Here is a 21,832-nt window from a genome sequence, read left to right as displayed (position 1 = left end):
AACAGTACTTTGTTTTGCCTAGGTCTTTCATTTCGAATTCTGCTTTTAAGCAGTCGACTCTTTGGGAGATCTCACCAGATGTTCCGAGGATGTTTAGATCATCCACGTATACTGCTATGGTTTGAGTACTTCTTGATGAAGATGCATGGACTGATGGGGTCATTTTTGTAGCCTTCTTTGATGAGGTAATCGCTGAGGCGGTTGTACCACATACGCCCACTTTGTTTCAGTCCATACAAGAATTTGTTCAGCCTGATGCAGTATTGATCTCGAGATGCATTTTTGTCTTTTAGTTCAATGCCATCTGGGAGTCTCATATATATTTCGTTGTCCAGGGGCCCATAGAGATATGCGGTTACAACATCCATTAACCGCAGATCAAGATTTTCTCTTATGGCCAGACTTATGAGGAATCGGAATGTTGTTGCATCCACCACTGGAGAATAAGTCTCCTCATAATCGATTCCGGGTCTCTGTGAGAATCCTTGTGCTACAAGCCGTGCTTTGTATCGAACGACTTCACCAAGTTCGTTCCTTTTGCGCACAAAGACCCATTTGTGGCCCACTGGCTTGATGTGTGATGGGGTCCGGATGATCGGACCGAACACGTTTCTGAGTTTGAGACTCTTTAACTCCACGTTTATGGCTTCTTTCCATTTTAGCCAATCTGTTCGATGTGTACACTGTGTTATTGACGTGGGTTCTAGATCCTCTTGCGTGAGCGCAACATCAAGTGCTACTTTGTATGCAAAGAGTGCATTTAAGTCGACTTTTTTTCGATTCCATTGTATTCCGGACATATTGTAATTGATGGAGATCTCATTGTTATCTTCTGAACCTGGAGATTCGGCGTCCCGAACTTCCATTGAGGGTTCATTAGATTGAGTCTCAGCCGCGGCTATGTCTGATATTGCAGGAATCCCGGTTTCGGTTATTGCATATTTCTTTGATTTCCGGGGATTCTTATCTTTGGAACCGAGAGGTCTGCCCCGTTTGAGACGTGGTGCAGACTCTGTAGCAACTTGGGTCTGTCCCGTTGGGACAGCTATTCGTACTGGTGCATTACAAGCTGGGATGTACGATTTGGTTACTTTGGTCGGGTCAGCAAAGGAATCTGGCAATTGATTAGCTAGCTTTTGATAATGAATAATCTTTTGGATCTCTGAATCACATTCTAGAGTCCGAGGATCTTGCCAATTTAATGATGTTTGATTCCATGAAAGATCTTTGACCAGCTTGTTTGTCTCACCACCTAAAGAGGGATATACCGATTCATCGAATTGGCAATCCGCATATCTGGCCTTGAAGAGATCTCCAGTGGTTGGCTCGAGATATCTTATGATGGTGGGAGAGTCAAAACCAACATATATTCCCATCCTTCTTTGAGGTCCCATTTTGGTTCGATGTGGTGGAGCAATGGGTACATATACTGAACACCCAAATGTTTTGAGATGGGAGATGTCTGGCTCATGACCCGAGAGTAGTTGGGATGGGGAATATTTGTGTTCACTAGATGGCCGGATGCGTATGAGTTCAGCAGCATGTAATACTGCATGTCCCCATGCTGAGGCCGAGAGCTTTGATCTCATGAGTAATGGTCGGGCTATCCATTGAATGCGTTTAATGAATGATTCAGCCAATCCATTTTGAGTATGGACATGTGCTACAGGATGTTCCACGGTTACCCCCATGGCCATACAGTAGTCATTAAACGCTTGTGAGGTAAATTCACCAGCATTGTCAAGGCGGATAGTCTTTAGTGGGAAGTCAGGGAAATGGGCCCGCAATTTGATGATTTGGGCCAAGAACCTAGCGAAGGCTTGGTTCCGAGAGGACAAGAGACAAACATATGACCAACGGGTCGATGCGTCTATAAGGACCATGAAGTACCGGAATGGTCCGGAAGATGGATGTATAGGTCCACAGATATCGCCCTGGATTCTTTCTAGGAAATGAAGTGTTTGTTTAGAGATTTTAACTGGTGAAGGCCGAGTGATCAATTTGCCTTGAGAACAAGCTGTGCACATGAGGTGTTGAGGATAAGCTCGGTTTTCTTTGAGGGTATGCCCTTGAGAGTTTTGAATTAGTTTACGCATCATATTTGCACCGGGATGACCGAGCCGGTCGTGCCAAATAGTATAATCAGTAAACCGGGCTTTGAGAGTGGTATTAGCTTCAATCATACTGACTTTAGCATGGTAAAGTCCAGTAGAGAGCGCGGGTATGGTTTCGAGGATTTGTTTATGGCCGTCTACGGTTTTAGTGACTAGGAGGGATTCTTTGTTCTCTTGACCTTGGGTTTCTATGTGGAAACCATTCTGTCTTATATCCTTGAAGCTCAGAAGATTTCTCTTCGAACTAGGAGAATATAGAGCATCTGGTATTTCAAGTTGTGTGCCATTTGATAGCAACACATAGGCATGGCCATATCCTTCGATAAGGTTTGAGGGACCCGCGATGGTGCTAATATTTGCGGTTTGATAGGTTAGGTTTATGAAGTAACTTTTGTTTCTTAAGATAGTGTGGCTGGATCCACTATCTACGACTATGGTTTCCATTTGCTGGTGTGCTTCATTATGAATAGAAGATAGAATTCAGTATTGAGGAATTCAGAAAATGTGATAAATCATAAAGTAAAGCAGTGTCTGAGAATAAAGGCAAATGAAAAAAAAAAATGAAACAAATCCCAAAATGAAAAATAAAGAACAAAATCAAATTGTATCAGAGTTTCAGATGATTGAATTAATCGAGGAGATCAGCTGTTTCATAGTCCATGGGGTCGGTCTGCTCGTTTGTGGTGTTCTCATCATCAAGGAGGTCGTCACCTTCCAGGTTAGCAGCATCGACTGGCTGAGTCATGTTGGCTTCAGCAGGAGCTTTTCCGTACTTCTGGTATAGATCGCAGTGGATCTTGGGGGTGTGATATTGCTTTGTTGGGTGGTTGAACATCCCACATCTGGTACAAGCAGAGTGATCGGGGTTGGTGTGGCGGGTCGGCTTGGTGATGCCTCGACCACGACCAGGACCATAACTGAGGTTAGGTCGGTTGCCACGACCATGTCCGCGTCCACGTCTTCCACGTCCATGTCCTCGGCCGTTACCACGTCCATTACCACGTCCACGGCGGTGATCTGAGGATCTATCGGGTTGAACATGGTAGGACTCTTGACGAGAAGCTGGGACAGGAGCCGATCCCGGGGGCCTCATAGCGCTGTTCCTCATAAGCAGCTGGTTATTCTTCTCATCGAGGAGAAGACAGGACAACAAGTATTCGTACAATGTGTGTTTCATTGCACGGTATTGTTGTTGGAGCACAACATTCTCTGTGCTGAATGTGGATAATGTTTTCTCGAGGAGATCATTATCTGTCACATCCTCGCCACAGAGTTTCCGGATGGCAACAATACGAAAGAGTTCGTTGTTGTAATCATCTACGGATTTGTAGTCCTGGAACCGAAGGTTCTTCCAGTCGAAATCTGCCTGAGGCAACTGGACCATTTTCTGATGGTCATATCGCTTTTTCAGCGCTTGCCACAATTCAAGTGGATTCTCAAGAGTGAGATATTGCTGCTTAAGGCTCGGGGCCAGATGATGGCGTATGTGACATATCGCCTGAGACTGTCCCTTACGGGATGCGGTGTTACCGTCGGTAATACACGCATCGAGTTCTTTCGATGCAAGGAACAAGCGCATGTCTAGGGCCCACTCGAGATAGTTATCCCCGGAGACGTGAAGGGCCTCGAATTCACATTTCTGAATGTTTGACATCTGAAACATGAGATTGATTTTGTTAGGGATTGTTTTGAGAAAATTTTGAATGCTGATGATGAAACTTTCTATTTTGAGAATATTTCTATTTTAGGAAAGTTTCTAAATTTGGAAAGTTTCTAATTTGGGTAATTTTCTAAATGAGGAAAGTTTCTATGTCGGGAAAATTTCTATATGAGGAAAGTTTTTATATGAGGAAACTTTCTATTAGAGGAAACTTTCTCGGAAATAGTAAATTTTAAAGGGTATGGTTTTAGTTACCCCGAACATGATGTCGGTTTAATAGCTGTGATTTAATCGGTTAAAGCCGAATATAATTTCGGTTAATGAGAACCAGGTTTAGCCGGTTTTAGGCGGTTTAGGAGGAACCCTAGGGGAGCCGAATATGATTAGCCGGTTTTAGGCGGTTTATCTAGGGTTTTAACGGTTTGGAAAACATATTTTGGATGTGATTTCGAGATCTATAGGATCTGTGGTCGATGGTTTTAATAATTTCACAAGGACAACAAAGAAATCACGTGAAAAGGACTAGGGTTTAAGCATTATGACTTACGATTTTGAAGATTACAAAATCGTGAATCAAGCTTAGGATTTAGGGTTGATTTTCTTAGTTTATTCAATCAAGTGTTTCAAGCAAGAGAATCAACAATCAAATAAGCTGCAACAAACTTATTAAACATGAAGAAAATCGAATAGGTTTATGCCATAAACATGGCCAAAAACGGTTGTTAGGTTTTTGTAGATTAGGGTTTTATAAAACGAGTTTAAAACCTTTGAACATGCATAAACTTGTAATTTAAACAATCAATCAACAAGTTATCAATCAATCATCAGAGTATCAAACACTTTCAATCAATTAGAGATCGATTTTGTTTTTTTTTTTTTTTTATAGGGTTTTAAAGTGTTTAAACAACAAGTTCTATGATTCTCAGTTTTAGAAGATACATTTTCCACATTTGGATTTCTGACAGGCTAATGAAACTGGGAGCTAATAGACCTCAGTTAGCCGCTACAAATTCCAAGGATTGATCACCAAAACTGGAGAAGCTGCTGGTTGAAGAAGAAAAAACTCGGATCTGGTTTTTTTTTTTTTTTTCGGTTGATCGTCGTGTACTGTAAGTGTGCGTGAGGGCGCGTCCGACGTTGGATCGACAAACGGTTTTCACCAGTAGATTCGTCTCGTCGATGGCTTCGATTTGATATGTAGATCGTCTTCTGGTTTCTCACGGTTTGGAAGATATGCGTCTTTTAAGTTTCGACTTGCTTTTAGGGTTTTGGTGGTGGCCGGATTTATTAGGGTTTTTCGCTCAGAAAATCTTATCGTGCTGATAACGTGTTGTGAAAACTTAAAAACTTTATTAATTACTAGAATGTATATATAGAGTACATAGGGAATCTAGGTTAAGTACAATGGCTTGATGGGCCTAATGGGCCGGTATAAGAGTCCATATATGATATGTGTTATAACACAAACATATTTTTTTTATGTTTTATACTATTTTATTTTTTGATATTTATTATATCTGTTTTGTCAAACAAAAATTTTAGTTTTATTTATCTATTTTTATTTTCAAAAATTAATACAATAATATAATATATTTAAATTTTATTTTTGAAATTAATTTCGAATTTTTGAAAATTTTAATTCAATTAGTTTAAATTTCTTAGATATATTTAGGATTAATTATTAAATTTACAAAAATATATTATTATTATTTTTACAAAATAGTAAATAAGATATTAATTTTTTAAAAAAATATTCAGATTTAAATAATATTCTCATTTTGATAAAAATAATAAAAAATTATTATTATATACTTTTTTATAATTAATTATTTTAAAATTTTAGATATTTGAAATTAAAATATATATATATATATATTAAATATTTTTATATTTTATAATTTTTTCGGATTAATCGAATGAATAAATTAAAATTATATTTTTATAATCGTGATCAAATTTATTAGAAAAAATAAAATTTAAAAATAATTTTTATTTAAATATAAGAGTAAATTGTATTATTTATTAAAAAATATTATATCTATAAAAAAGATGCAAATTATATTATAAAATTAGATTAAAAACAAAATTTGTTGTACAAAAATCACATGATACTTTGATAGAATCTAGTTAAGTCTTTAAATTATATTTTACAGTAATGTGAAAATATCTGCGTGAGATGAAAACGTTTTTAACGGACACTTATGTAATTTGTAAGACGTTTGGGCTTTGGGCTGTTACAAAATAGTAGGTGTGAGCTTGAAAATTTGCATTTAAAAAAAATTAGGAGATTTATTTCAAAATAAGGTGAATGAATGTTGTAAGTTGTAACTTGTAACTTATATTATAAATAGTCGAGAATCAAAGATCAAATTTTGTAAAGGGCAGTGTTTTTAAACCCGAACCAAATCGGCGGTTAGACCAAATTGAATCGTGAACCGTAAGTATTATCGGATTAGGTTGGGTTAATACTAAAACCCACAGAAGGTTAAATCAGTTAAAAACTAGAATTAATCGCCAAAAAATTAGAAACCAACTAAACCAATAAACCGTATAAAACTGGGTTTAACTAAAAAAGCTTAAATCATGTTTTTTTTTTTTTTTTATGTTTTCTACCTCTAACAAGTCAATGTTGATTTTTGTTTAACTATTTTATTTTAAAAACAAAAGATAAAATTTCTAAGTCATAACTCTTTTATGCTTCTTTTGGTTTTTTTTTTCTAAGTTCATCTATAACAATTTGAAAAATATTATCAAACTCGGTTGAACCCGATATAACTATATTAACCTATGATCCAAAAGCTTTTCTGGTTTGGTCACCAATCCGGTTTTAAAAACACTGATAAAGGGTTATCAAAGAAGTTTGTGAAGGTTGCTTATGAGGTTGTTAAGATATTATTGTGAAGTATGTTGTGAAACATTACAGCGACTTTTCGGTTATTCGATGGAAGCAAAGTCTATGGAAAAGAGAAACCAAATGATGGGGAATGAATTGTTTAGAGTTGATTGATAAAGTTAGCCGCAATAAGACTCTTGCAAAAGAAATCAGAGAAATCTACTATATAAAACTTGGCCAACTCTCTTCAGTCTTCTGCCACGTCATCGCTGGAGAGAGTGCCACGTGACACCTTAAAAATAAAACTATCTTTTCATCTTCTAAAACGAGCCGTTCATCCTGATCTCCATTTTCTGAAGCGTTTAATCATTCCAGGTTCCAATCCATTGGACTCCCACATTTGTAGTTTATGCCAGCTGTATTTATATCCTTCCTACTTAACAGATCATATGAAATTCGATCCTCAAATCGCATCTGTAGTATCAATTGCTTGGAGAAGCTAGAACAGATTGGCGAAGGAACTTACAGGTTTCCTCACCCTCCTTCTTCTTCTTCTTCTTCTTCTCAATTGCTGTCTATTTGATATGGGTTTTGTTCTTTAATTTGGTTTGTGTAATTTTCATGAATTTTATTATTGTTTGAAGCGATTTTTTATTGCAAAGTTCGGTTAAAATACTATTTTGTTCTTTGTCGCTAAGATTCGACCTTCAAAAATACTATTTTGTTGATTGAGTAAATTATGATATATTTTTTATTTTTTCTTCGGATTACAAATAATTGTGAATCTTTTTCTGGAACATAGAAGCTGTGGTTTTTAGATTCATATGGTTGGCTTTCATTTTGGAGTCAAGCTACATGGCTAAGGAAATCAAACTTGTGAAATGGTGGGACTGAAAAAGATCTGTAAAAAAGGGAAAAGAAAGGGTAACCTACATTTGACTAAACTTGCAAACCTTTGTGAATCCAATATGCTTTATAATTCCCTTATGACTATCTGCTTCAAGATTCCGATAACAGCAATGACGTGGTAAGATGAATTGGTGGAGCTAATGTTGAAAGGAGACATGGGTAAATATTTTCCCCAATCGAATCTTCATACTGCTTGTATTGTTATTTTTTGCGTGTGCTCTGCAATTCACATGTACTTTTCATCCCTTAAGGTTCGTTGGTGCTTATGGTTACAACCTTAAGGAATGAATGCCAAAATGGTGGGATTGATTCTCTGGGAAACGAATAACTTCTGTTGTACAATCAAATGATCAGACCCTGGCATTGTATAGATCTTATTCTTTGTTTGGTGAAGACAAAATGAGGATAACTCGATTTGATGATGTATTCATTCAGCAATTCTTTTTCGTTTTGGTTTGAGTAGTTGTCATTCAAGTTAGTTGTCCTTCAAGTTAGTTACTTTCAATTGTTCTTACGATTTTAGATACTCTGACGTGACTATGCCTCCAGCGCTTTTCCTTCTCCTCTTACTGATAACACCGGATTTTGACCATTTTTATGGATCATTTTGATATCTTTTACAGGTGTTTTTACTCCATTTTCAAAGATTTTCAAAGGATTTCTATGTTTCCGGATTTTAAAAGACTTTTCAGGTAATTTGGGATAAAGAGGCACAAAATAGAACAAAAAGACTCTTTTGGATAAATGCAGACCGTCAGAACTCTCATGGAGAGACGAAGACCTTCTCACCGTCTGATCACCCTCAAAATTGGACAACTTATAGAAGAATCAACCAGCTTTCAATTGCACTTGGTTTGGAGACATTCCAACGGTTGGATCTCAAGATATTCCATTAGCCCCGAAGCCACGCGGAGTCGGCCAGCAACTCACGCGACCGCGGCCAACAAGCTATTTGCCGCGGTCAGAAGCTTCCCGACCGCGGCCAACAAGCCAATTGTCGCGGTCACAACACTCCCGACCGCGGCATTCAAGCTCCCACTTAAAGCCCACTTATCTGAAACCCAAAGTCATTCCTAGCCTCAATTCCGGAACCCTAGAGACCATGGAGTATTGGAGACTATAAATACATGTCATTTAGGTTGTTTTTAGGGAGAGCCATTCATACTTTACAGAAACCCTTTTCATTTAGCCGTTTTTATGAGATTTTTGTAGAAGATTATTCAAGTCCGAGTTCTTCAATAGAGAAGGTTTCTTTATCTCTTTTCTTTAGCTGTGCACTTGCGGCTTTCTTTTGTTTTGTTAAGGGTAAAACTTGTTCCCTCACGTAGTTGACACTCAACACCGCATCAAGTTTTTGGCGCCGTTGCCGGGGATTTTTTTCGCTGCCTTTTGCTATTTTTCGTGTTTTAACTTCTGTTCTAGACACCTGATCTCTAGTTCCTTCTTAAAGTTTTTCTGAACTATCTTTCCCTTCTTTTGTCTTTCTCTGAATTGCATGAATACCAGGCGTAGACCTGCAGGAGACATTCCAATTCTAGACGAGATAGACAGACACGAAAGAGAACTTCGAAGACTTAGCCGAACGCAAGGAATGGCCAACGACGACCAGCCTGGAGATCCTATTAATCGTAATTTAAATATAGACCAAGACGGGTACGAACATGGAGAAAACGAAGAGAATGATCACATAGAAGGTGATCATGCTCGACAATATGGAGAGGAGGATGAGGTTCTTCCAAGAAACCACCAGAACCGAGAGAGAGAAGGACGTGAAGACCTTGATCCACCCATCAATGTAGCTGATGGTGACCACCCAGCAATGCAGCCGAATGAACGCGTTCACCGCCCCATTCTGCCAGCAAATCAACACCGAAGACAAGTCAGGAACCATCGCATAGCTGATTTTGATGCACCTACTCAAAATTTTCAGAATCGATATGCGATTCAAGTACCATTTCCAAACCGGAATGAGTTTGAAGTCAAGCCTCAAATCATCTCATTGGTGAAGCAAAACCAGTTCCATGGAGTTCCTTCTGAGCATCCAATAGACCATATCGAGCTTTTTGAAGAAATTTGCAGCATGATGAGAACAAACCAAATTCCACCTGACTATTTAAAGTGTAAGTTGTTCCCTTTTTCATTAGCAGATAAAGCTCACCGTTGGTTGAAGTCTTTGCCTGCATGATCGATTACTAATTGGGAAGAATGTAGAATTGCTTTCCTGAACCACTTCTACACTAAGTCAAGGTCGAACAATTTGAGAACGAAGATCTCAACCTTTCAACAAGGGCCAACTGAATCTTTCTATGAAGCTTGAGAACGTTTTAAGGAGTATGAACGTGATTGCCCTCATCATGGATTTCATGGATCAAGCCTGCTGAGCACATTTTACCGAGGTTTGCAACCAAAATACAAACTTTCACTTGATACAGCTAGGAATGGAGATTTTGGGCAAAAGACGACAACCCAAGGAAGAGCTCTCATCGAAAATTTGGCTCAAGCCAATAGCAATGATTGTCCTGAATATGATCGATCAATGAAGCAAGCCGGAACGGACAACAAGGAGATAACCGAGTTGAAGAACATGGTGAGCCAGCTTCTGAAGAGCAACAATCGCCCGATCCATGCTTGTGAGACCAACAATGGCGCAGAAGATGAAGGACCTAGTGATATCGATCACATTAATCAAGCATTTCAAGAAGAAGATGTGAACTACGTAGGAGCACTGGTGCCATACCAAAATCGCTCCAACAACAACTTCAACAACAACTTCCGGAATGCAAATTACAACAATCTCTCTTACCACAATCCAAATGTGGAGATTCCTCAAGACCAGTACTACCCACCTCAGCAAAAATCCTTCCAAAACAAGTTTCAAGGCGGAAACTTTGGAGGAATAGTACCATATCAACCGCGACAGCCATATAACTACCAAGGTACGTGTTTTAATAATCAATTTGTACAACAGCAGGGAGTCACGACGAACCAGCTAGCTTCACAAATCGGTAGACTTGAACAGTCAATCCAACAACTCGTTATGACGAACGAAAAACAATCTAAGGACGTGAACGTGAAAGTGGACTGCATGTACAATGATCTGAATGGTAAGTTTGAATCTTTATCCTCGCACGTAAAAAAGTTAAATGTGCAAGTCGCCCAAACAACCGACTTTATGAAGAGGCAAAGTGGAGTTCTTCCAGGAAGAGTTGATGATAACCCTAAGAAGTTTTGCAACGCCATAACCACATTGCCCGAAGAAGAGTCTGGAACCGATGGAAAGAAAGAAGAAACCCCAATCTTTGTACCACTGTACAAGGATATCGATCCCAAGCAGCCGTTGTTTAAGGTACCCGAACAATCACCGTTTCAAAGGCTTACCAAAGCCGATGATCCGGGACGTTTTGTTTTCCAGTGTTTCATTTCAGGAATCAAGTTTACAGACTGCTTGTGCGATTCCGGAGCCAATGTCAACACCATGTCAAAGACATTTGCCGAAAAATTGGGCATAAAAACCTTAAGGACATCGACGGTTAAGGTTATCTTTGGAGATTCATCTCAAAAAGATACTGAAGGGGCGATTCATGATCTACAAGTTCTAGTGGGAGATAAGATTGTTCCAGCAGATTTCCTAGTCCTGGAGATGGATAAAGACAAGGAGAGGCCACTCATTTTTGGGAGACCATTCCTAGCTACAGTAGGAGCAATTATCAATCACGCAAACCGGCATGCTGTTTTCCTCAATGTGGACAGAAAAATGTATTATCCTACTATCTTAGATGAATTTCCAAGCAAAGGAAACAGGCCAAAAAAGAAAGAAAAGGAGAAGCCGAAAGCTTTTGCAAAGATCAAGATCATCATTTCACCAGATGCAACAGAAACTAGTGAGGACCAAATCCAGGAGCTGATCGAAAACACAAAAAGGGTTCTGAACAACATTAAAGTCCGAAAGAAGATTAAAGGTAAGAAGACTTCTCTTCAAGGAGAAGAAGTAAAACCTCCACCAACCGGAAGTGACAAAGGCACATCAAGTGGAGTGCCATTCAAATCAGCCTGATTCCTCATGCTTACGTCGAGCTAAACGACTTTTTTTTAGAACAAAAGCGCTTAATGGGAGGCAACCCATTTAGGTACTCTTTCTTTTAGTTTTCTTTTCCTTTTTAGAATTTATGCTTTCTTTTTCTTTTTAAGTTTTAGGTATTTTATAAAACAAAAACACAAAAAATTCAGAAAATTAGAAAACCCAAGGAGAAAAAGGTAGGTCTTTAGCTGCTCGGCCCGGCAAAGACGAGAAGATTGGACAATAGGCCGCAGGAGGAAGATCCGCGGTCGCAACTGATGGGACCGCGGCAAAAGGTGCATCGACCGCGGCACCGAGAATGCGACCGCGGCCAAGCCCTCATCCACCGCGGTCGCGCGTCTCCTGACCGCGGCCGTTGGTCGTTGAGGTGATGTCGCGGATTTGTGACGTTTTTCGGTGATTCCCGGTGTTTCCCGAAATGTTCCCAGTAAAACCCGAAAAGATCCTCCGTAAGTTTTAAACTTTCCTAATGTGCAAACAAGAAAAGGTAAGTTCCCGTAAACTTAAAAATTTTCAGAAATTTTCCGTTTTTGCTTCAAAAACGCTTTTTAAAAAAAAAAAACAAACTTTTTGGATCACACTTGCGGCTTTCTTTTGTTTTGTTAAGGGTAAAACTTGTTCCCTCACACAATACGATCACGCATCACTTATCAAGAAGCTAAGTGACTGAAATTGAAAATTCGAACACTTGCTTTTTGGTCTTGGATAAGAACAAATGTAAAAAAAAAGGAAATAAAGAACTGACGAGCGGTGAATCAGTGAAAACAGAAAGTAGGTTATTTGGATTGGTGTTGTCTTTCACTACAAATTGAAAAAAGATACCTGCTACTCTGTTGTCATTTTATTTTCATTTGCATAAGTTAATATTTTTCTAAGATTCATGGGTACCCTCAATAATTTTTTTTCCTGCATTTTCTTTTTATTCTCCATTCTTTCAAACACTTGAAGTTTTAATATTCTTTGAACAAAGCTCATGTCTGATATGACTCCATTATTTAATATGCATTTGTTTCAGGTAAAAGACCGATGTTTCTGAGTGATTTGCCTTGAGAAAAGGTTATGTCATGCCAAACATCGTATCACTGGTTTTGTTCTACTAGAAAAACCTTAAGTGGGAAATTTTTGCTTACATTTGGTATTTATTGACTATTGGAATTTTAATGTTTTGTATGAGGTACTGTTACCTTTATTGGAAGTGTACTGAAGCTGTTTACGTTGGCTCTTTTTCTGTTGTCTAAGGGTTTTTCTGGTGTTTCTCATGTCTATTTAACAGAGAGGGGTATAATCATGCTGCAATGCTGTTGTTGTTGGCTTGTTGCTAATGTGTTGGGTTTTGAGAACGGAATAATTCACACATCTGAAACCGTAGCTGATACAATCATCTGTCAAACTCGTGACTTGGTAGTAAAAACTTGTTGGGGTTGAGAGAAAAGAGGAAATGAAACCGTATGATGCACGTAGGTGAGATTGTATAATTTTGCTGGGCTTCAAAGGTTACTTTTGCTTTTAATAAGAAACGGAAACATGAGAAAATCTGTTCTCGCGGCAATAGTCTCTGTATTAGGGAAAACGTTCATGCCAACTCTACAGATGTTGGTAAGAACACACATCAATATTGCTCAAGAAAGCAAGGACCAAAACTCTGGATGTGTGGTTTTAGTTGTGGTTCAGCTTCGATTAATGAAAATCTGAAGCTATCTAACCCATATTTGTGTGGTGTCTTGGACAAGTGTTTGATGCATTAGTTGCAACGAAAACACAATGAATTTCTTCAAAGAAGGATCTGCCTTGGTTGCATATTATCTTGCTTCTGCTTTAGAAGAGGTTTTCACAAAAATAGAGATGGATTTATCTAGCCTTGTATCGGTAGTAATATTTAGAACCAGAAAAGAATGTGTACACAAGTTGGTTATTTTGCTTTTTTTTTTGAGAAATTTATGTCAATAGTTCATGTAGTTATATATTCGCAATTATATCACAAATATTTTTTAATGAAATATCACAAAAAGTATATTATTTTTCGTATATATAAACATCTGCGCTTAGCGCAGGTACTCATCTAATTATAATATAATATGTGCCAAATGAAATAGACTTTGAAATGGTTTCCAGTAAAGATTGATGGATTGAGAGAGTGGTTGGTATGACTTGGTATGGTTGACTTGGTTGACTTGATTGATTTGATATAAATCAACTTTCTCTCTCACTTACTCTGCCGAAGTTTAATAGTTAATCATTCCTTTTATAAATTTGTTTGCAGTTCTTTTTTATGAGAAGAAACAAATCCTTTTAAAATTTCTAGGTCGAAGTTGCTAGTTTCTTGCAAAAAAGCCAAACCATATAAGGAATGGTGCAAAGAGTATGTATTTTTCTTTCTCATTAATATGTTGTATTTTTATGTTGATTGATTGATTGAGTAGTTGAATTAATTTCTAATGTTAAAATTTGATATGCTGTAATTTTTTTGCAGCTGTGCATTATATTTGTTCAAAAGTCATTATATAGAGAGAAATATAACCATATATATGTATATATATATTAATTCATAAAACATTTTAAAAAAGGAGACTTTGCAAGTATGTGATAATGTTATCTTGTGATCTAACTGATCTTATTATTTTTCATTTGTGATCTAACTGATCTTATTGTTTGATCTAAGTAATCAGCCTTGAAAAATGAGTATTATTAAGTCTTCAATTTGCATTTTACAGTAATGCAAAATTATCCGCGTGTGGTGAAAATGCACTTACCGCACTTGTGTAACTTGTAAGACGTATGGGCTTTTGACTGTTACAAAATAGTAGGCGTGAGCTTGAAAATTTGTATTTGGAGAAATTACGAGGTCTAATTCAAAATAAAGTGAATGCATGTTGTGACTTGTTAGTAGTCGAGAGTTAGAGATCAGTAAGACGATTGGGCATTGGCTATTACAAAATAGTAGGCGTGAGATTGAAAATTTACATTTAGAGAAACTGAGAAGTTTAATTCATAATAAGGTGAATGAATGAATGTTGTTGTGACTTGTGAAGTGATCAATTTTGTTCTTAATCCTCAAATTGGAGGATTTCCAAAGTGAATCCTTGAAGCAGTTCTCACTTCTTAAGAACCAAAGTGTTTGGTATTTGCATCAGCTGTCTGAACTGAAAATCACATTAATAAATAAAAAGTGTCACCACTAGATGTATTTTTGAGTTATCTAATGTCCAAAAAAAACTTTTGTATTTTAATTACCAAAAGACATACTTTTTTACTATTTGGAGGAGACAAATGATTGTTTTAATGCTTTTGCTTACTTATCTATATTATTTCTCTAGTTAATATTATATTAATATCACACATTTCCCATAATTGTTTGTTTTTATTTATCTATTATTTAAAAAATAATTGAATAATTATTTTGACACTATATATTATATAATTTCTTTTTTAATATTTTGATACCCATTTTATATTTTTTAACTTAATTTTTTGTCGTTTAGTGATAAACATATAGATATCCATATAGTAGCGTTCACGTGGACACAAATATATAAATATTTATGTAATTATATAAATATATATGTATTTATGTAATTATATAGATATATATGTATACATATACGTATCCATATAGTAGTGTACACGTAAACACATAATATATTGATATATATATATATGCATATCCACATACATAAAGTATAAATAGATATAACTATATGAATACATATATATATATATGCATATCCACATGCATACATTATAGATAGATGTAACTATATAAATATATGTGCATATTTACATGTGTATCTATATAGTTGTATCCATATAGTTGCATCTATATAGGTGAGTCTTGTACGATTTAATGTGTGAAAACTGATAAATTAAAATAGTTTCCATGCGATTTAGTGTGTAGATGGTGATGAGTGGATTTAGGTGGGTCTCGTACGTTTTGGTAAAGTAAAAACAGAAAAAAATAAAAAAATCCAAAAATGAAAACAAAATAAGATAATTCCAAGTGATTCAAAAAATATTTTTTTTGGTAATTACAGTTTCAAAAAGTGCACTAGGTAATAATCTCATAAATAAATGATAAAAAAGGCAGAATTTTCCAATTTGGAAATTTTGTTTTGGGATCAATTTTGTTTTCTTCTCTCGTTTTAATTCTTAACTTTTTTTCTTTTCCTTTTTCCTTTTTTCTTTTTCTTTTCCTTTTTTCTTTTCCGAAAACTACTTATTTATGGTGTCTTGCTTGACAAGTTGTGAACGAACAAAGAAAAAAATCCCTAACTTGATTGAGATTTAAGGCCAAAAGGTAAATCGATCGATCCGCTCCGGCTCCGGTAATAATCAAAGGATGAAAGGAACAAGTGCAATTCGGGGATGCCGACAATCTCAATTGGCATTAACGGCATCGCAGAATGAAACGAGGAAGAAAAAAACGAGGAAGGTGTGTGGGTTATGGTCGTTGCCAGATGCGGTGGTTTTGAACTGCCTGGCTCAAGTCTCGAGATTGGACCTGGCGGCCTTAGCTATCGCCTCCAAGTCACACCGGTCTCTCGTAGTTTCCCCTGAGCTCTGGGACTTGAGGTCTCGGATGGGTTTCTGCGAGCGTTATCTATACGTATGCTTGCACATCTTATCCGAACCAAACCCACGGTGGTTCGTCCTCCACCCCGTGCAACGCCGGCTGAAACCGATCGATTCGTATATGTATCAGACTCCAGCATCATCCTCTTTCGTGGAGATGGATTGGGGGATCTATATCATCGGTGGACTCGTCAACGGCAAGCCCACTTCGGATGTGTCGCTTTTCGACTGCTTCGAGCACACCTGGTTCCGTATACCGCCCATGAAGATGGCTCGTGCCTCCGCATCGGCAAGCCTTATAGACGATAAAATTTACGTTTTTGGAGGGTGTGGGGATGACGCTGATTCATCAAACTGGGCTGAGGTATACGATCTCAACACTGAAACCTGGGATTTCTTGTCTGTGTCTACACCGACCCTGAACAATAAGACCCTTAATATCCAACAAAGCGTGGTGATTGACAAGAAGAAGGAGGTTTACGTCCTAGCTGAGGATGGTCAGAGCTTCTCCTTCTCACCAAGTCAATGTATGTTTGTGGCCAGCGAGAAAACTGATGATTCTAAGCCACAAGACAGAGCTGACTGGTGTTTGATTGGGACTTTTATATTCTGTCGTGGTGGTACCCGCGGGAAAATACTATGGTGTTTGCCATATGAGTTGGATTGGAAGGAAGTCAAGGGTTTAGAAGAGCTTCAAGAATATGATATCACCAAACTCTGCAGGGACTCTACTGGGAAGATGGTCATCTTCTGGAACGTGAACCCGCAGCCTGAAGGTCCTAAGAGTGTTGAGCTCTGGTCTGCCGAGATTTCCCTGAAGAAAAGCAAAGTAAGCGAGGCAAGCGAGGAATGGGAGGTTTGGGGGTATATTGACTGGTCCGGTAAACTCATAGACACAGATAACGTTAAGGTCCTATTTGCTGGTTCTGTTTTTATCTGATGTTCTCACTCCCTGGTTCAAACTATTTAATTATATCATCTCTGACTCAATGAATCACATTGAGGGGATATAAGTTGTTTTGGGTGTCTTCGTGTATGTTTTTTTTTTGCAGTTTGATTTATATAAATAAAATTTGCAATTATATGATATGTTGGCCTCAGATGGAGTATGTGAGGACTCAAACCAAGCCAAAATTTGAATGGGAAGTTGTTAGCGATTGGTCACTCAATGGGTGGTATTCTCTTATATGCCTTGCTCTCAAGATGTGGTAAGCTCTCTCATGCATCACATAGCCTGATATTCTCTTATAAAGTGTAATTCATAGTTAGATTTTGGTTCAATCACGTTTTCACTAGGTTTACAAGGAATGGATTCGGGTTTGGCTTCTTTTACTACTATTGCATCAACGTTGGACTACTCGTCCTCAGGAACACTCCTCAAGTACCTATTACCCGTGGCAAGTACTTAAAAACCAACCACCTTACTATTACACTCTTTAAAGAGAAAAATACGACTGAGAAAGTGATTTCAAATGTCGTTTTGTTTCAGAAAGAGCCCGCGCAAGCTATTAACCTGCCTGCCCTACCGATTGATACAATACTCGCGATGGCTCACCCTCTAATTTGTCGTCCTGCATATGCTTTGTCCTGGTTAACCACTAATATCTCTGCTCCTCAAATGATGGACCCTGAAGTGATTTAAAAGCTTGGTTTGAACAGCTTATGTAAGCTCATTTTCTCAAACTTCTCAACATATTTCAGCGATAACAATAACGTTTGTTCTGAAAAACCCAATAAAAAAAAAACAGGCACGGTGCCGGCTAAGCTTCTCTTTCAGCTAGCAACAGCCGTGGACCAGGGTGGACTGCGTGACAGAACCGGTAATTTCTATTACAAAGATCATATCAGCAAAACCAGTGTCCCGATTCTAGCTCTTGCAGTATACGGTAGTTACTTTACAACATCTTTTAAGACTCCTTTCTCTTGATTGATGTGATCGTTAACCGGTGTGTAATGTCGTTGATCTGATGAGTAGATACTGTAAAGCTGATTCCAGAACATCTAGCCACTTTTAAAGTCTTAGGATCACCCGGAGGTCCACATTATGGCCACCAAGATATGATTTCTGGTCGAACGGTATATGTGATCAATTTCTCTTCATTCTGTTTTTCCTTATCACTTAACAGAATTATGTTTTGACACTGTTTCATTATCATCATTACAGGCCCGGAGCGAAATATATCCACTGATTATTCAATATCTTCAGCGCCATGATGAGAGATAAGATCAGCAAAATTTCAAATTATATCGATTCTTGTTTCTGTAAAAAAAAAAAAAGCAGAGTAAAAGTACATATAACATTCCATAGATACATTCATGTATATAAAATATCCACGAAATTAGAAGCTTCGTAGTAGAAAAGTGAAGTAATTTCTTCTATCAGACTGGTGAAGATTTCATTTAGACGTAAGCATTATTGAATTGACCTCGTGTAATAGTATAGATAAACTATAGATACACGATGTTACTTGCACGTAACCATTTCATCATTTTCATGTGATTTAATAATGTTAGATCTATCTACCTAACAGTTTTGTAGTTGACGACCTAATAATCACCAACAACAAAATTGATCAAACCCACACGCAATGTGGGGTTCACAGTGTCTCGGCGACTTTTCCATAGGTCTGTGTAAGAAACTGGTTGTTTCATACAATGTTTCAACAGTTGTTTTCAGAAATAAAATAGCAATCATAAATAAAAACCCGAGAAAAGAATCTAACATTAAAAAAGTAATTGAATCCCGAAATCAAGAATCATCATCAAAGGAGGAGATATATCTATGATCTATCTAAGGCTCAACGTACGGCATCGTTTTACAGACCGGACAAGAGTTCTTCCTCGACAGCCATTGTTTCACACAGTGGATATGGAACCTATGCCCACATCGTAATTTTCCTACCTCGTCCTTTACCTCATACTCTTCCTGTCGGCAAACGAACAAATGAACATTATTAAGGAACAAAACCATTTTCACACCAATCTAGACATGGGATTCTACTAAAAAAAAACCGATTCTTTTTTCTGATTATATAATTAATAAAACCATATCTGGACTTACTTGACAGATGACGCACTTTCTATCTGCTAATGGTGTATTTTTCCGGAATGGTTTGACTTTCCGGAGACAGGACTTGCTCTGTTTTTCAGTAAGACCAGTGTTCACATACCCAATTCTATCGCCAAGCTCCAAAAGTTGCTGTTTTTTATACAGCAAAACAAACACAACACTCAAGAACATATAGACACCAGAGCTCATTCATTGATACTTTTTGAGAAAGGTACACATACCTCGTATGTCATGTCATCGACGTTAAGTCTCAAGTCACGGAAGTGATCATACGAGCTTATTACCCCTCCCATTACAAAACCGTTCTGTAACATCATCACCTGCAAAATGGAAAATCCAGATGGAAATACTGCACAAGCTCCATGATCTCTAAGAGGTAAAGTCAGGAACACTCTACCTCGGAGAGCCCATCAGGGTAAGGTTGTCGTAGATGACGATGATATCTATCAGAGAACTGTTCAGCCCGCGATGTCAAAAAGTTCGTATCAGAGTCAAAGTAAGGATTGGGTTCTTGATTAAGAGATCGCCTTGGGAGAAGAGAAGAACCCTGCTATGAATTAAACAGTTGACTTTTAAGAAACAGTTGACCCTGCTATCAAAATCAAAACCTCATATGATCACTTGAATGTACAAGAAACTTAAATCAGCTAATAGGAAGTTAAATTCCGAACAAGAAACAGTGTAAAAAAACCTTAATTTCGTCGAAAGAAGCTTGTGTACAACAAATCCTATAAGAGTAGATCAAATAATGTTCTCAACCATATAAGGAGGAGGAGGATATATCGAAGTGCAAAACCTCAAAATTGTTAATAGATAGGGCCAGCGATAACCTAAATCGAAACGAAAAATCTTAATTCTAACGACTGGATAAACGCAAATCATATATTCTGTTCTAGATTTTAACTAACTAATTATATAAACTATTTTAAAAAACTCTATATAACCCGGCAAAATAACTATACTATTTTTTATTAAAAAAATTCTCAATCTCAGTAATATTTTCCGCAAAATCTTCCCCGGATATTCGAAAATCAAATTAACAAAGTCACGCAACAAGTAAGAAATGAAATTCAATTACGAATTTTTTTCGAAAAGGAGAAAGTAAGTGCACCTCTCTGAGATTAGAGTTATTATTGGTCTTATCTCCATCGATTTTGCGTCTCGCCGGAATATTCCTTCTCGGAGGATCCGTCTCGACGGATTCAATAGTTCCGCCGACCACCGCATCCGTGGAAAACCCAACACCGGGTCCGCACCAAACATCAGGAATCGCGGCGCAAGCGGTTCCTCCGCCGACGATTCTATCCGCCTCGCTCAAGATCTTAACCGACCCGCCGTTGAAGCTACTTTTGCTCTTGCTCTTCGTCTTCTTCGACTTCTTCGTCTTCTTAGTTTTGAAATTAGTCGCATCCCAATCGGCGGAGGAGCGAATCACGGCCGGGACGGAAACCTGCTGAGACGCGGAGGCGGTGCAGCCCAGCCCACGAAACGACGAGTTGGGTTTCTTCCTGTTGGTCTCGTTGGATGATGATGGCAAGAGGAAGAAGGAAGACATGGCGGATTTACAGACGCGGCTAGGTTTGGGAATTAGAGACTCATCGGCGGCAAATGGGGGGAGATTCCTGGGTCGGAGTCTGATGTGCTGACCGATTGTCGTCGAAGAAGACGACGAAGGCTCTGCAGAAACAGGCATTGTCTTCTCGTTGAGAGAGAAAGAGAAAAGGAGAAAAAGAGAGAGAGATAGTGGAGAGGTGGGGAAAGTGACACAGCGCGGGGAAGAAGGGAGTGATGGACTTTTTAGTTGGTTTAGTTAACGTACTAATTAATTAATCCTTAGTTAATTAATAATCATTATCCACTTTTCATTTGCTTTAGTTTGTGTTTCAAGTCTTCAAGTAACCGATACCGAATAAGATATTTTTCTTTTTTCACATGCAAATGTGTGGTTTATACTTTCTTCTTTAGAGTTTAGCACTGTATGTATGGTTTGAAATTTTGAGGTGAATGAGGGTACAATAGGTGTTTAGCTGTTCACTCAATAGATTCCGACCAGTCTTTTGGAACTTTTTTTTCTTTTTACTTCAAAAGTATCGATATTTGACTTGATTTAAATTAGTTTTATTTAATTTTTGGAGTTCACTTTTGTCCAGACCTAAAAACGAAGGTAGATAAAGAAATTTTATTGTCTTTGCTTGTATGCATAGAAAAGGTCTCTCATGTCACTTTTACTTTCTTTTTTCTCTTTGTCAGATGTATTTCAATTTTTATATATTCGAGGTAAGAAAGACAAGAAACAGAGGGTCACAAGTCACAGGTTTTCACACAGGTCACAGATCACAACTCAAAATCAATATCACTTTTGTTTATACTGAAACAAAACTATAAATCTGTATATTTCTATATATATAAAAATTGATTACATTGGTCTGGAAAATAATAGCTGTAAACATTACTGTTATTGAGAATTTGAGGAAAAATAAAAATGATTAATCTTCGAGAGTGTTAGGTGCGTCACATAACTGATGAGTCCAATACAGATTCCAAAAGTCTCAAACTTATTCTCGTAGGAGCATGACCCAAAAACTCCACGACAAATTTTATG

At 37.6% G+C, this 21,832-nt stretch overlaps 2 protein-coding genes and 1 non-coding gene across 3 annotated transcripts; 1 reads left to right on the top strand and 2 right to left on the bottom strand.

Annotated features, from left to right (window-relative positions):
- Positions 1 to 9,770: 9,770 nt before the first annotated feature.
- LOC112087292 lies at positions 9,771 to 9,877 on the bottom strand. The gene has a single exon (XR_002900010.1). It is a non-coding gene; the product is annotated as a small nucleolar RNA R71 (small nucleolar RNA).
- A 5,967-nt stretch (positions 9,878 to 15,844) lies between these two features.
- On the top strand, positions 15,845 to 18,654 carry LOC18008328 (F-box/kelch-repeat protein SKIP6). Its single transcript, XM_024152085.1, has 7 exons — positions 15,845 to 17,070; positions 17,262 to 17,368; positions 17,457 to 17,557; positions 17,650 to 17,824; positions 17,909 to 18,046; positions 18,136 to 18,236; positions 18,325 to 18,654. Exons 1-4 carry the CDS (start codon positions 15,928 to 15,930, stop codon positions 17,670 to 17,672), a joined length of 1,374 nt encoding a protein of 457 aa, XP_024007853.1. The 5' UTR covers positions 15,845 to 15,927; the 3' UTR covers positions 17,673 to 17,824; positions 17,909 to 18,046; positions 18,136 to 18,236; positions 18,325 to 18,654.
- A 106-nt stretch (positions 18,655 to 18,760) lies between these two features.
- On the bottom strand, positions 18,761 to 20,991 carry LOC18009125. Its single transcript, XM_006390450.2, has 5 exons — positions 20,342 to 20,991; positions 19,628 to 19,777; positions 19,452 to 19,550; positions 19,222 to 19,359; positions 18,761 to 19,086 (listed from the first exon to the last, which is right to left on the bottom strand). Exons 1-5 carry the CDS (start codon positions 20,921 to 20,923, stop codon positions 18,952 to 18,954), a joined length of 1,104 nt encoding a protein of 367 aa, XP_006390512.1. The 5' UTR covers positions 20,924 to 20,991; the 3' UTR covers positions 18,761 to 18,951.
- Positions 20,992 to 21,832: the final 841 nt, after the last annotated feature.

The sequence above is a fragment of the Eutrema salsugineum genome, unplaced genomic scaffold (assembly GCF_000478725.1).
Source record: "Eutrema salsugineum unplaced genomic scaffold, Eutsalg1_0 scaffold_9, whole genome shotgun sequence".
Taxonomy (NCBI): domain Eukaryota; kingdom Viridiplantae; phylum Streptophyta; class Magnoliopsida; order Brassicales; family Brassicaceae; genus Eutrema; species Eutrema salsugineum.
This window is presented reverse-complemented; position numbering and strand designations above follow the sequence as displayed.